The sequence below is a fragment of the Canis aureus genome, chromosome 8 (genome assembly GCF_053574225.1).
Source record: "Canis aureus isolate CA01 chromosome 8, VMU_Caureus_v.1.0, whole genome shotgun sequence".
Classification (NCBI taxonomy): domain Eukaryota; kingdom Metazoa; phylum Chordata; class Mammalia; order Carnivora; family Canidae; genus Canis; species Canis aureus.
The window spans coordinates 70,757,988-70,773,468 of record NC_135618.1 but is presented as its reverse complement, the minus strand read 5'-3'; the positions used below and the strand labels follow the sequence as shown (position 1 = coordinate 70,773,468).

The 15,481-nt window shown below is 53.3% G+C and overlaps 1 protein-coding gene across 8 annotated transcripts in view; it reads left to right on the top strand.

The window, feature by feature from the left end:
- Window positions 1-15,481, top strand: part of POR (cytochrome p450 oxidoreductase) — a 68,785-nt gene that overhangs the window by 40,677 nt on the left and 12,627 nt on the right. Inside the window, exon 1 of one of the 8 annotated variants that reach the window (XM_077908163.1) lies at window positions 11,164-11,403. The exons of the other annotated variants lie outside the window; for them this stretch is intronic. Within the exon in view, the coding sequence (XP_077764289.1) occupies window positions 11,357-11,403 (47 nt within the window). The 5' untranslated portion in view covers window positions 11,164-11,356. Of the gene's footprint in view, window positions 1-11,163; window positions 11,404-15,481 lie in introns of those variants that run through there. 8 annotated transcript variants of the gene reach the window in all.

The window sequence follows — 15,481 nt, the reverse complement described above, 5'->3', positions numbered from 1 at the left end:
TATTCAGAGTAGAGGGCACTGTTCCATGGGTAGATTATCTGAGGCTTGGGGACATTAAAGATCATCAGAGCTACAGTGGCACCCAATTAATATTTCACTTCAGGATCTTATCTTGAGAACCGATGGGGCGGAGAGGTGCTGTTTGCACAAGGCCATACAAGGAGGGAGATGCAGATACCTGCCTTCTAGTCCTGTGGCCTTACTGGTGGGGACAGGGTGGCGCTTTGCTGCTAATGAGTCTTTATCCCCTACCGCTTGCCAGTGTCCCTCATCAAACGAAGAGAGCAATCTCAAGTAGAGCTCGGGGGGCAACAGCAGAGGAGGAGAACTGGTTTTCTCCTCTCCTTGAGCCCCACATTGAACATTTCTGTGACTGGATGCGTGGGGAGTTCTTGCTCACCCTCAGGACACCGCTGGGTGTGGCACTGTCTGCCTGGAGTTTGCGTCAGATCCCATGGATCAGGGCTCAGTGCCACAAGCTCCCCGTCTCAGACACCTGCTGCGAGTGCCCTCATTACCTGTGCTTCCCACCAACCAGCTCTAAGTCAGAAGTTCCCGGAACCCCCTCCTCAGGTGTGAGTCATTTGCTAGAGTGGCTCGAAGAGCTCAGGGAAGCAGTTTACTTACTAGGTTATGGGTTTATTAGAAAGGATATAAGTCAGGAACAGCTAGATGGAAGAGGTGCAGGGGACAAAGTATGAGGGAGGCTCTGGAGCTTTATGCCCTCCCCCTATGAAGGGGTGGCAGGCGGGGAGCACCATCCTCCGAGCGCCTGCAAGGAAGTATTCAGCAACCTAAAATCTGAAGCTCTCCAAACCCTGTACTCTTGGGTTTTTATGGAGGAGTCATTACATCAGTGCAGTTGTGACTGATGAAATCATCTGCCACTGAGGGTTCATTCACCCTGTGGCCCCCTCCCCTCCCCAGAGGTCAGCGGCAGGCCTGAAAGTTCAGACCCTCTGATCACATGGTTGGTTTGCCTGCCAACCAGCCTTGTTCACAGGGGCTTTCTAGAAATTGCTTTATTAACATAAATTCCAGTGTGGCTGAAAGAGTCTGGTTATGAAGAATGGGAGACACCTCTGTTGCTCTTATCACTTAGGAAATGCCAAGGGTTTTAGGAGCTCTGTGCCAGAAACGGTAAAGACCAAAAGCTTATTTATTATAAGTCACAATGTCATAGACAGTGTCCTGCTTGACCTTATTAATAACATTGTGTTCTTTTAACTTTACTGATTTTTTTTTAAACCTTCTATAAATCTTCCTTGGAAGAAGGTTTAAGCAAAAAGAGTCTAGCCCGGAGCAGGTCTCAGGTACAGGCCCCAGGGCCACACTGAGGCCGAATTCCCCAGGCTGGGCAGGCTGGGGACTCAGGGTCATATCGGCTTCTAATTCTCTGTTCCAGTTGTGGTGACTATTTCCTTTCCTGGAAAAGTTACAGCCTTCAGACATCACAGCTGATATTCAGAGAACATGGTCCTCATGCCACGGACAGCACAACAGTTTTCCATTTTAGAAAGCTCAGCAAATCTCTCCCAAGGTCCCCCTCTGTCCTGGGGTGCCACGAATGAAACAGAGGAAGTCTCTTGTTCATTGAGCTCACAGACTGGTGCTGGTGGGTCCTGGGCAAGACCTTCCCTTCATCCTGCCTCAGTCTCCCCTCTGCAAAGTGGAAGCAGTGACTACATCCTCGAGGGCTCATGTGAGCATTAGGCGAGGTGACAGTGAAGTCACCTAGCACATTCTTGATGCCGGTGGCTGCAGAGTGTGTCAGAGCATATTTTGTGTCAGGCCCTGCACTGGGCCCTGCAAGAAGATCAGGGTGGTTTTACATGAAAGAACATGCGCAGTCAGGATGTTGGGAGGGACTTCATAGAAAGGCTTTAGAAAATGCTCTTGTGTGTGTTGTCTAATTGGGGCCTTTGTCTCACACACGAGGCAGGCCAGAGACACGGGCTTCAGAAAACTAAGAAGGAGGGACCGGGAAGGTGTGCTGAGGGAGGCCGTGTGGAGCGGCCCTGGAAGGTGCCGTCATGCCCTGGGGCTTGGAGTGGGGATGGCAGGACCAGCCGATGGGCAGGAATCCAGACTCCTGTGCTGTGGCTGGTCTAGGTCCCTTCCTGGGGTAGAAAGTATTTGGGGGAAAAAATGTGGTACTCGAGGTAAGGGACCCTGTCCGGTGGCCTGTGTTTTCTCGCCTGTGAAGCAGAGGTGTCTTCTGCACTTGTGCCCCGAGTGAGGACATAGGTGTGCAGTGGGAGCAGGTGGAGCCATTGTCCTCCCCGTCACCTCTCCGGCCTTGCAAGATGTGCCTGAAATAAAACCAGTAGACTGGGAGTGCTAGTGGCTCATAGGTTCTGTCTCTTTGCCAAGGCAGGAGATTGGGTTTCCTTCTTTTTAATGGTGAAGTTCCAGCTTCTCCATGAGGGGTCTACACGCTGCCCAGGGCCTCTTGTCCTGTACTAGACCATGTGGAAGCCTGCAGGGGCCAGGTTGCCTGTGCCCTCTGCAGGGACCCCTTCCCAGTGCAGTGAGTCTAGGCCCCAGAGTCAAGTGACAAAGGTTTGAGTCCTGCCTCTACCCCCTAGTGGTCATGTGACATTTCCCATGACTTAATCTTCTCGAAACCGTGCCTTTGGCTCTTAATGGAGCCTTATCTCCTGCGGCTGTAAAACTGAAATGCCGTAATCATCAGTGAGTGCTCCGCTCAGGTCCATGTGCAAATGGCCATGCCCCGAATGAGACATGTATTATTATTTTTCTCCTTACTATTAATATCCTGCCCAGTCTAACCAGAGCCCTTCAAGGAAGGCTTTTTATCACCCCACTTTGCAGATGAGTCAGTAACCTAGGACCGAGATCACCTAACTTACAGATAGCGGAGCCAATCATCAAGCCAGACCTGCAGACTCTGCAAGCCACACTTCCCCCTTCGTCACAATGCCCTTGGCCTCTTGTGATAGTGCCGATGCTCTATTCACGCCTGAGAAAATGGACTCAGAGAGGTCTCTCAGCTGGGATCCCGGGGCCACAAGCCTCGCCCTCCTGCTGTAAACCCCGCACCTCTGTCCCTGACCACTTCAGTCCCCAGCCAGCACCAGTGGTCCTTGCCGCAGCACAGAGCCTCTGCGACCACCAGCTCCATGGGGAATCACAGGGCTTAGTGTGGGGACTGTGCGTGGCCCCGGGCTGCATGGTTAGCATGGTGTGGAGCCGCAGATGTGGACTAGGCAGTCGGAGCCTGATGGAAGTGTGTTCTTTAGAACAGTGGAAGGATCACATCCTGATCAGGGGTTCCAGGTGAGCTGTGTGGGGGATGGGTGAGAGCTGTTGGGAGGTGGGTAGAGGGGGCGCTCCAGGAGGCAGACCCGAGAGAAGGGAGTCCCAGGGCCTTGCATAGCAAAGGTACAGTTTTTTGTTTTTTTTAAAGATTTTATTTATTTATTCATGAGAGACACAGAGAGAGGCAGAGACATAGGCAGAGGGAGAAGCAGGCTCCCTGCTGGGAGCCCAGTGTAGGACTCAATTCCAGGAACCTAGGATCATGACCTGAGCCAAAAGCAGACGCTCAACCACTGAGCTACCTGGGCGCCCTGCAAAGGCCCAGTTGATGGGACACAGGGACCTGGGTGTGAAGAGCCAGGGGGAGTCTGTGCATAGGGCAGCCGCTCAGAGCCAGTTTGGGAGTTGGGGAGACAGATGATGCCTCTAGGAGTAGCTAGGCAGGGCTGGGGAGCTGAGCAGAACCCAAAGTTAAGAGATTTGGACCCTTTGTAAGCAGTGGGGGTTGGGGTGACTAGGGAAGAGAAAGGCTGGGCTGCTAGAAGGAAGATCGTGACTTTTTTAGGCTTTTGTTTTTTGTGTTAAGGCTGAGAGTGAGCTGTGGTTAGCAGGGTTAGGCCACTTGCCATTCCTTTGTCTGGTCCCTGTGGCCAGCTGGGAGAGATGGGTAGCAAGAGACCAGGGAGAGTCAGAGGGCAGGTCAGTTCTGGAAAGTCTGCGTTGTTTTGGTCCATCACCTTCCTGCTGAAGTGTATGTGGCACATAAACGTAAAAGTACGCACAATATGAGGCCCCTGTTGTCTGTGTCACTGAGCATGCACCCTGAGGTTTATAGGGTGCTCTTTGGTCTCATTTGGTATTCCATTATGGGAATAATCATGATTTCTTCATTCTGATAATGATGGACATTCCGACGATTTCCAGTCAGGAGAACATTCTAGTAGGCATTTTGGGTTCCCACACACGCTTCTGTACCACATGCATTATAACCTGCGATTGGCAGATTTGGATTCAGCTCTAGTGGATCCTGCTAAATGGTTTTCCGGTTTGTCCCAGCGCCTGGCCCCCCACCAGCATGTCCCAGCCTCATACTTTTCTCAACTCTTTTATCATAGCCGTGTGAATAGGCATGTGCCACCATCCTATCTTAATTTGTGTTTCTCTGAAGACCCATAACCTTGTCATATGTTCTGTTGGCCATTTAGATATTTTTTTGTGAAGGTCTGTTTGTTCAAGACTTTGCCCATTTCTCCCACTGGGTTATCGGCCCCATTGATTTGTCAGGATACTTTATATTCTAGATAGGAGGCCTTTGTTAGATAAATGTTCTGTAAATATCATCTTGCTTCTGTAACTTGCCTCCTTACTCTTACTCATGTCTTTTGATGATCAGAAGTGCTTGACTTAGACTAAGTCCGATTACTCGACCTTCTGGTTGACCTTAAGAAACTTACATTTATGTGCCACATATACTTCAGCAGGAAGGTGATGGACAAAAACAAAGCAGACTTTCCAGAACTGACCTGCCCTCTGACTCTCCCAGGGTAAGAATTCTTATCCCAGAGTCATCAAGATGTTCTTTTTATGTTTTCTTCTAAAAGCTTCCTTGAGGGGTGCCTGGGTGGCTCAGTTGGTTAAGCATCCAACTCTTGGTTTCAGCTCAGGTCATGATCTTGAGATTGTGAGATCAAGCCTTGCATGGGGCTCCATGCTCAGTGGGGGGGTCCACTTCTCCCTCTCCCTCCTCCCCTCCCCCTGCTTGTGCCCTCTCTTTCTCTCTCTCTCTCAAATAAATAAGTAAATCTTACAAAAAAAAAAAAAAAAGCCTCCTTGGTATCCTTGGTATAGCTTTTGAACTTAGACCATCCAGCTAACACTGATTTGACATTGGCCAGTTGCATGTGGCACTTCAAGGCTTATTTTGTCATCTGCAGGCATCCATCCATTGGACCTGGCACAGGTATTGAAAAAGGCCCTTGTCTTCCCAATGCCCTTGACATTTCCATGTAACTTGTAGAACCAGCTTGTCAATGTCCACCAAAACCAAAGGGGGGGATAAAGCCAACCTTACTGGGGCTTTAGTTGGGATTGGATCATATCTGAATTAATTGGCACCTTACAATATGGAGTCTTCTGGTATACGAACACAGTTGTATGCCCTGGGGAGGCCTTTTGAACTGTTTATAATAGCAATTAAAGGCTTGTTAAAGAGAGCAGCACATTCTCTTAATGATGCTGGTAATAATTCCAAAAGTGGCTCTTTCCAAACCACTTCCACGTAGTCCTCAGCCTTCCCCCAGCTTGTGCCCTTGGACAGAGAGTTCCATGCCAGGGTGGCTCCTGGTCGAAGGCCACCCAGGGTATGTTGGTTCCCATAGGAGTCTGAAGCTTCAGGGGTCCCTGGTGTGCCCACTTTGCTCACACATGGAACATAGCAGTCTGCAGAGAGCCCCCATCTTGTCAGATGGACATTTGTATTTCTGCCTCCCATAGTGCAGAGAGGGCACTCATCCCTGTCTGGGACGCTTGAGTGGGACATTCAGAGAATGGCTGTTGAATTAGTGCTAAACCTGTTTCTGCGGCTGCCTCTGGGGCAGACTGGCCCACAGGCTGGCCTTAGCTTACACAGGTGTTTTAGATTTTTAAATTAGAATATTGTTTTAAATTAGAACATTTAGGGGCACCCAGATGGCTCAGTTAAGTGTCTGACTCTTAATTTCATCTCAGGGTCATGAGATCAGGCCCCATGTTGGGCATAGAGCCTGCCTAAGATTTTCTCTCTCCCTCTCCCCCTCACCCCTCCCCTAAAAAAATTAATAAAGAGTAAATTGGAACATTTAAATGAGAACATTGAAAAGGTTGGCACATAAAGCCCAGATTTATAGCTAATCTTGAAAAAAAATCAGACGCTCTGGGTCCCCAGTGATGCCCGCCAGCAGTGGTGCAGCTCAATAGGGCCACCCTTCTAGGTGGGCCTGCGCACTGTCCCAGCCCAGGCTGCTGGTCTCTTCTGCTCTGTTGGAGGTGAGGGACAATGTCGAACCCCCCCACAGACACACATACCTCGGCTTCACATCTGGTGCCCGAGAGTACTTTAAAGAAAAACAAAGCTTTTTGTTGTGGAACATTTCAAACAAACCCTAAAGCATAGAGCGTAGAAGAGTGAACTTGAGCACCAGCACAGATCACTCAGCATCAACAGCCTTCTATCCTGTGTAGTCTTGTTTTCTCCCCTCCCTTCTGTTCCTGGCTTTTTTTTTTTTTTTTAATGATTTTATTAATTTACTTGAGAGTGGGAATGAGCAATGAGCAGGGACAGAGGGAAAGAGGGAGAAGCAGACTCCCCACTGAGCAGGCAGCCTGATGCGGGGCTCAACCCCAGGACCCTGGGATCATGACCTGAGCAGAAGGCAGACACTTCACTGTCTGAGCCCCTCAGGTGTCCCACTCCTGGCTTATCTTAAAGCCATCATGTTTTATAAGTAGTCATGCAACCCGTGTGAAATCTGAATAAAGGAATCCTGATTTTGGAGCAAATTTGGAAATCTTTCATACAAAATTAATGACCTGTGTAAACAGTTCAGTCTTCTAAAATTCAAAGGCCCTCCCTTTTGAACACAGCTCAGGTGCTGTCCTCACAGCCCTGAGAGCCAGCCACAAGCTTCAGGATCCTCAGATACTCAGTAGTATTTGTTTATGGTTCCTGATTAGTTGGTACATTTTTTTAAACACTTTTTAAAATTTAGGATCTAAGCAAGACTACATCTTGTCTCTCTCTTGGGGGGTGAGGTATGATGTATAATTTACATGCAGCCAAACACACCTTTTTCAAGTTTATAGTTTGGGGCACCCGCGTGGCTCAGTTGAGTGTGCAACTCTTGATCCCAGTTCAGGTCTTGGTCTCAGGGTTGAGTTCAAAACCTCATTGGGCTCCACACTGGGCATGGAGCCTATTTATAAAAAAAAAAAAAAAAAGTACAGTCTGATGAGTTCTGCTGGAGGCATGTGGTTGTCTAACCACTATTACAGTTAAGACAGCACGTTCCTCCGTTCCCCAAATTCCGCCCCCATCCCTTCGTAGTTAACGCCCCACCTTGATTGACCATGATCTTATTTCTTTCCCTGTACTTTTGCCTTTTCCCAAATGTCCTGTGAATGGAATTATGTAGCTACAGCCTTTTGTGCCTGGCTTCTCCCTCTTCCCCTTAACACCACAGGAAGTTTCTCTCTGGATGGGCTTCCCCTCCATCCCTGGTAACTCTCAGCACCATTTTTTGTTCCAGAAACCAGATCGTTTGTTTCACAGTTTCCCACAGTCTGGATTTTGCTGATTGCATCCCACTGGGGCTTGCTGCTGAAAAGCCACAAAGGAGCCCATTTTCCTGTGTGACCTTTATCTGGGGGCTTGCACTCAACCGAAGGGCCAGGAAGGCGCGGAGTCCAGGCTGCCAGCCTCATTTCCATCTGTCTGGAACTTTCAAGTGCCGGCAGATGAAAAGTGAACCAGGGTCCTTCCACCTCCAATTCAGGGTCACTTCTTCTATAGGGAGGTCCTGGGCTCTGCCAAATGTGAAAATAGAAGCACACACGAGTTGTACAAAGAGGCAGGAGTGGAGGAGAGGCTTCTGTGAATGGGGAGGGTGGACGGTGCCCAAAGCCTCCCACTGTCAGGGGAAGTGGTGGGAAAGGGGGTTGGGGTATGCACACCACACCCGCAAGCGCAGGGCTGGGCTTTTTTTTTTTTTTTTTTAAGATTTTATTTGTTTATTCATGAGAGACACAGAGAGAGAGGCAGAGACACAGGCAGAGGGAGAAGCAGGCTCCATGCAGGGAGCCCAGCGTGGGACTCCATCCCAGAACCCCAGGATCACGCCCTAAGCTGAAGGCAGATACTCAACCACTGAGCCACCCAGGTGCCCCAGGGCTGGGTTTTCCACCACCACCTGACCACGAGGGACTTCATGGCCTCTCCTTCCTCCCCGTCCCCTGATGAGATTGGAGTGATTTTGCCATTCTGCCTACCACATACTACTCTGAAGGTGGCCTGTCTGCCGATCTGGGTGTCAGTGGACATCTTGACCTCGCTAGGCCGCACCCAGGGCTCGCTGCTGGTAGCTCCATTTCTGTGCCAGGCACCAGGGCGCAGGGATCTGCTGTGTGTCCTCGTGGGCTCATTTGCCATTGGGAGAGATGAGTGTGTCCAGAGGTGGTGGAAATGCAGAAGAGGGCCACCCCCTCCCATTGGTAGGTATGTCAGGACTGCGGTACCCCTGGACTGATTCGGGAGTCTCAATGGAAAGCTGGCATTGACAGATGGGCATAGATGAGGGCCGGGCATAGATGAGGGCCGGCAGCACACAGAGCAGGACACATGGAGCAGAAGCGCGTGCAGAATCTCAGGGCGAGGACCAGTGGGGCTGCTCTGGGAAAAGTGAGTCTGGTAGAGCCCAGGTGGAGGTCACCAGGGGAGTCAGTTGTCATGAAGGGAGTTGAGGGTCGCCAAGGGAATTGGGGGTCATGGAGGAGTCAGGGGTCATTGAGGGAGTCGGGGTGGTGAAGGGCCTCAGAAGTCACAGGGGAGCTGAGACAGGAGAGAAGAGGCTGGGGGTGAATCTTCCAGGGCCTTGGGCCCTCCTGGGAGCCGGGTAAACTGGGACAGCGTCCTGAGAGCAGTGGGCCATTAAAGAGCAGTCAGGGTGGCTTGGAGGAAGGTCACCTAGTGGCACTGGCATTGACCAGTGGGCATTGGCCAGGGCCCAGGTGCCTGGGAGGGAGAGCGGGGCATGAGAAGCAGAAAGTGTCAGCGGTGCAGAGAAAGGGTTCTGTGCCAGGGCTTTTCTTTTTTTTTTTTTTTGCCAGGGCTTTTCTAAAACAGGGTTCTTGTCCCCATTTGCAAATGGCAAGGCTGAAGTGACAAGAGCCAAGGCATCAGAGCAGAGGAGGACTCTGTCACTGTCCCTGGCAAATAACCCTGAGCAGGGCCATGGCCCTGTGTCTCTCGCTTTCCTGCACAAGAGCACTGGCCCTGCCTATACCCAGCCTGCCAGAGTCACTGCCCGGGCGTCTGCAGGGCAGAAGGGCAAAGCCAGCGTGCTGCCCCATGTGCTGGGGAGGCAGGCCACCCGGACCACACACAGCAGGTATAAAGGCCTGACCTGCGTGTTGGTGAACACATGTTGAAGGGCTGTATGGGGGAGGGGGGATCTCCCTGAGGGAAACAGCAGCCCCTTGGAGCCTGAGAGCACCCCAAATGATGAGGGCTGGGGATTCCTGAAGATCCCTGGGAGGGGCCAGGAAGTGCTCTCTGAGTGTGTCCAGGGACTCCCATAAGCCGTGCTTGGCTCCACAGGGCCCGTGGAGGCAGTCGGGAAATGCCAGGGCTCTGGGCTTTCCTGGCCTGGAGTTGGCTTCCTGCTCCCCTCCCCTGCCCCCACCCAGAGCCTCGCTGTCCTTGGCCGTGAAATAAGGATAGAAGTCCTTGCCCACTTGGCACGGGAGGGAGGATTAAATGAAATACAATATAGACCTCCTTGAATACTAGCTGGCAAACAGTAGGCACTCAGCAAGTCAGAGTTCCCATTCTGTGTTTTGGCTTTGACCCAAGGCCTCCCATAGTGCTTGAACTTCCCGCCTGCCAGAGACCAGCCACAGCAGGAGGCGCCCTCCCTGCTGGGTGCTCCCCTGCTGGTCCGTTCCTGCTCTTTTGGGCGGGAGAGCTACTGGTTCAGATTTAAGCTTAAGCTCCAGCGAATCACTTTGTTTTCAGCAAAGGCAGCTCTTGCAAACCGTTCACTGTCAGCTACAGGGTCCTGGGACTGTTCTGCCTGCAGTGGAGAAATCTGGGCTCGCCTGGTGACCCCATCCCAGCCAGCCTGACCCCCCCCACCCCCACCCCACCTCTGCCCGGCATGTGGCGGCTCCCTGGGGAGCACAGAATCTGCTACCACACCAGGCTTTGGGAGGCAGCTATTCCACAGCAGCTGTCCCCTGTGTCGCCAAGGGCAGGGCAAAGTCTCAGGAGAAATTCATGCCATAGAGAATCACACTTGAGTTGGGAGTTCTGCAAACTCCTCTGCATGTTGGCCAGGACTGGAAATGAAATGAATCTCACTGGGACATCTTGATTCATCCCTTACCAAGTGACTCAGGGCTTTCGTGCACCCTCCTTTCCATCCTCCCCACATGGCAGCCTGCAGTTGACTTCTGAGGCCCGCACCAGAGGGCCTTCTGCTCCCAATTTAGGAGTGGAGAGCCCTCATTGGACCCGCGTGGTCTCTGGGCCCCCAGCCTGGGCCAGCTGCTGCCTCCTCCGCTGGCTTTCTGTATTTGGGTGCCTCTGAAGGCTGCTTCTTGGGAGGAAGCGTCACAGCAAATGTGGGGGCCCTTGTGTAGGGCACCTGCCCCCTGTGCAGCGGGAGGGTACTGTGTGGCTTCTCTGCACACACGCTGCTCCCAGGTGGCCGCCCCGTGTCTCGGGCTCTGTGGCCCACAGTTCTTTTGTGAGGAGGAAGACGGGAACCAGAGCTAATTTAATATGATCCTGAGGCGCCCTGGCAGTAGGATCAATGTGGCTTCCTTTGTGGAGAGACGGCCCTGCCATAGCAACCTGCGCAACTGCCTTCTAGTGTCTCGAAGAGCTTTATTCAACCTCATGACTTCCTTTTTTTTTTTTTTTTTTTAATTAATTGGGAAGGGGGGAGGAAGTAGGGAGCAAGGGCTCTGGTATAAACAGTTACCAAGGAGACCCGAGTTGGGGTTGGAAAGGTTTTCTCCTTCCCTCGGTCCATACAGAAGGAGGAGGGGTGTGTGCCCAAACGCAGGGGATCACGGGAGGTCTCAGGCTGGAGTCGCAAGTCCTCCCTGTTCCTGTGGGGACAGATGCAGGCGGGGACTCGGCAGAGGCTCCACCAGGGCTGGGGTGTCTGGGGCCTTCCCAGAGTTCACGGCTGGACTGCCGGCCCGGCCAGCACTGCGGAGGGATGGACAGAGCCCGAGTTTCTGACCGCTGGCTCCCTGCCCGTTTCTGGGAGGCAGCTGGAACCTGCCTTTAAGTCCTGGGGTCGGGAGAGAAGCCATGGGGTGCACGTACTCCTCTCCGCGGGATGAGCCCACCCTCAGAAGGTCAGTTCCAGATGTGGTGTCCCTGCGGCTCCTTCCTGGGCAGGGCTGCCCTGGAGGCGTGAAGAGGGTGCCCTGTGGAGCTGATCAGCAGAGCTGGGGCGGTTCCCCGGGGGCTCAGCGGGACATGGGGCCAGCCATCCCTTCCGTCCCGGTTTGCAGGCTGCATTTCCCAGCTCCCGAAGGAAAGGAATTTGGACTGGAAACCAGAAAGGCCCCAGTCACCGATTCTTCCCCCTGGAAAAGAGTGGGTCCCAGGTGCACAACCCTGTGTGAGGCTGTCAGGTGGGGTTGGGTCGAGCCGGTTGAGGCACCCACGTGTGCACCCACCTGGAACAGGTGAACTCTGGCAGCAGGGCTCTGCAGCCCGGGGCAGGTTCTGCTGCTGCTCGAGGCCGCGTGTAACTGGTAGGAAGTCAGGAAACTGCCGAGGGTCATGTCGGGGCGGGGACTGGAGGCACAGGGTCCTCCTTAGCGTCCTCGGCTTTCCCTTTCCCCGGTGCAGCGCGGTCTGCCCTGCATCTCTGGAAGCCACCCCGGGAGCCCGGGGAGAGGGTGGGAGTGTCCCTGCTTCCCCAGGGGCTGAAGCTGTTGGAGGGGCCGTGGCGGCACCCGAGGGCCAGCCCATCTAGCCCGCCCTGGAACGTTCCCAGCCAGACCCTGCCCCCACTTCCTGAGCCACCAGCCTGCCACGCACCCCGGGAAGCCAGAGCTGAGCTCCGCCCCCCCCACCCCCCGCCCCAGGGGCCTCATCCAAGAGCCCATCGGCTGCCCAGTTTCTGTGGCTTTGCTCTGGGAGTGGTTTTCTGTCTCTGAGAGTAGAGCTCAGTCCTTCCCGGAAGCCATTCTAGTGTCTTCAGACGCCCTGCGGGCGGACCGTCTGGTCTTCACATGTGCCACCTGGTGCCGCTGAGTGTCGGTGACGTCAGAGTGATCCAAAGGGCTTTCTTCTCAGGAACAGCCTCTTTATCCCTGAGAGTTGACTGTACCCCAGTTGCTGTACGGGGAGGGGAGGCCACAGAAGCCAAGGCACAGCGCTTTCAGTAAGACGGTTCCGAGGCCTTTCGAGGCTGCCGCTTGTCTGTCACAGGCCCGTTTGGTGGCAGATCCAGGATTCAAGCTGCCTCCCCCGCTTCAGGGGGTGGCCCGCTCCCATCCTCCATGATCGTCCTCTGCCTGGTGGGAGGCCCTTGGAAGGCAGAGGCTGGCGCTGGCTCTCACGGGGTAGTGGGGGCATCCCCCGTGCCTTCTTGGAGGGAGTCTCAAATCCCCCTTCCTCAGATACAGCTTCTAGAACCTCAGTCCTAAAGAAGAGACAGGAGTTGGCTTTTCTGCTAATGGCAAACTGTGATATCGGGTGGGTGAGGAACCCTCCAACAGCCTTCTCAGGACGACCCTCGTCCCCAGAGGCCGTGCTCAGTGCTGGGCATGGTGCCGGGTGTAGAGGCCCAGGCAGCTGCCCACGCCGCCCCCACTAAGCCTCAGATGGAATGATGAGTCGGGAACGTGGAGTCAAGGCCTGGATGGAGGCCTGTGCTGCGTTAAGATGTGAGCACAGCCTTCCCCTGTGGACAGCAGGGAAAGGTGCTCTGAAGAGGAAGCTGTACGTTGTGTCTTAAGGGATACGTAGGAGCTCGTGGGACAGAGGAAGGACATTGCAGGCAGCAGTGCCCAGCGCAGCGATGAGCGGGAAGTCAGCGTGGCCCAGGGCATTTGAAAGGTGCCAGACACACTCCACATCCGAGGCCTCTGTGCTCCTCAGAGTAGCTTCTCTCATCTAGCCTCTACCCCGGGCTTCGCTACTCTGATTGTCCTCCCCAGACAGAGCCCTGCAGATCTGTGTGTGCCCATGCATGTTTCTAAACCTGGGATGTGGTTTTTATTTTCTTGGTGCAGAAATGTTCCGTGCTTGCTGCAGGAAAAAGGGGTTGGGGAGGTGGGAATATAAATCATCCACAGAAGGAAACAAAAAAGACAGTCGCTCAGCCCTGGCAGAGAGCAGTTAGCCTGCCGATGTGTGCCCTTCCATTCCGTGCCTCTGAATCAAAGTGGGGTCGTGCCACCTGCATTATTCTGTAACCTGCTGCTTCCCTTTAGCGTATTGGGAACATCCTTCCCCACCTGTAGATGTGATCGGCGCTTCCCTGTGCGGTATCCCCTGTCTAGCCTCTCCTTAATTCTTAGACGTTGGAGTTGGCCCCCCTCTTTATAACTGTAAAATGTATTTATAATATGAAAAAACAAAATTGGGAACATCACTGGAACCACCTGCCTCATATTCTAACCCTGCGATGTCCCCTGTCAAGGTCCTGGGGTACCTCTCTGTAGACCCTGTTTCTAGGAATAATTAATGGCATGCATCCCCTTTTATTAAGGACAGAGACTCTTGTTTTGATCCTGTGGGTCTTGCATCCTACCCCAGAGGCCACTGCATGTGAGGGAGGCCGTGTGGTGATCAGCACTGGGGAGACTCAGTGGGGAGTCAGTCCACACAGTGACCAACTCCTACAGTGGTGTGTCCATGTGCCGTGAACTCACTGGCCATGGTTGAGAAAGTAGGAAGGCATTCCATATCAGCGAAACTTAAGCCCCAGCGCTTTTTCATTGTCAACTAAATGCATTTTGTTTGTTTCTGATTTTTGGTTGAGGGGAAATTCACACCTCGGAAACTTTGCCATTCTGACCGTTTTTTAAAATGTACAAATCAGGGGTCCCTGGGTGGCTCAGTTGGTTAAGTGTCTGCCTTTGACTCAGATCATGATCCCAGAGTCCTGGGATCGAGCCACACAGCTGGGAGTCTGCTTCTCCCTCTGCCTTCCCCACCACCCCCACTTGTGTGCTCACTTGCTTACTCCTCTCTCAAAAATCTTTTTAAAAAACGTCCAAATCAGAGGTGCCTGTACAGCCGTGGCACTGTACATATGGAAATTGCATGCGGTTTTGCACTTGTGCTTCTCTCACAGTGCTTCATCACTAACGTTTGGCTTGCTGGCTGATACCGAAGCATCCATTTACACTTGAGTTTATGTTTAAATGTGGGTCATGTGTTCTCATGGCTCAGAATTCAGAAGGCATGCAGCAGTGGGAGTCACTGCACACTGCACGGTCTTCATCACACAAGGATGCCGGGAGAGCATGTGTGTGAGCGCACATGTAGCAAGCATCCTGCTCCAGGCAGAACATAAACTGGAAGGGCCAGAAAGATGTGGCTTCTCGTGGCAGGGCAGGGGCAGGAGCTGGACATGCGGTCTGAGATGTCCAGACACCAGACCCTTTTGGAATGCAGATCAGAGCGGGGAAAGACAGAGGGTAGGCCTGAGGGCCTCCAGGCTTGCTCTCGCCCTTGCCCTGCTGCCATTAGGGGTGGGTCTGCCCGGGGGGTGCTGGGTGGGGTGATGGAGAGTCAAGGAGGGTCTGTTTGGGTTCCTGGGCACCAGGGAAAGACGGAGGGTGGCCCTGAGGGCCTCCAGACTTGCTCTCGCCCTGGCTCTGCTGCCATTAGGGGTGGGTCTGCCCGGGGGGTGCTGGGTGGGGTGATGGGGAGTCAGGGCCTGTTTTGGGTTCCTGGGCAGCTGGGCCATGTCTGGGTTGGAAGGTCTTGGCATCCGGTCCCTCAGCTGACCCACAGGTAAATGCTCTTAAACTCTGAGGGGCCCTGAAAATGACCCCGGGCCTGTACCCAATTTAGTGAAAAACCTAGGGCAGCGTAATAGGAACTTCTGATACCTTTATGTTTGCGAAATCCTGTGTCTAAACAGCTTTGCAGAGTCATCATAGATCTTTCCACAGACTGCAGCTGTCTAGCCCCAACAGGTACCACTTTTGTGCAGCTGTCCCTGCGTGTGTGTGCTGGCACTCCACGCCGACTTTATTACACTTCCCATGCACAGGAGGCTGCAGGATGTAGTGGAAAGGGCAAAGACCTGGGAGTCAGAAGGGGACGGGGCCCTGGCCTGACCCGTTACTGGCCACAAGGACTGCTGTTAGGCCTCTGGCAGCCTTCCTGTAAGGTGGGCGTCCAGGCCCCCTGAGATCCTGCGCGTGTGGGACACAGCACTCCACCCTCTCTGTCCTTTACTTC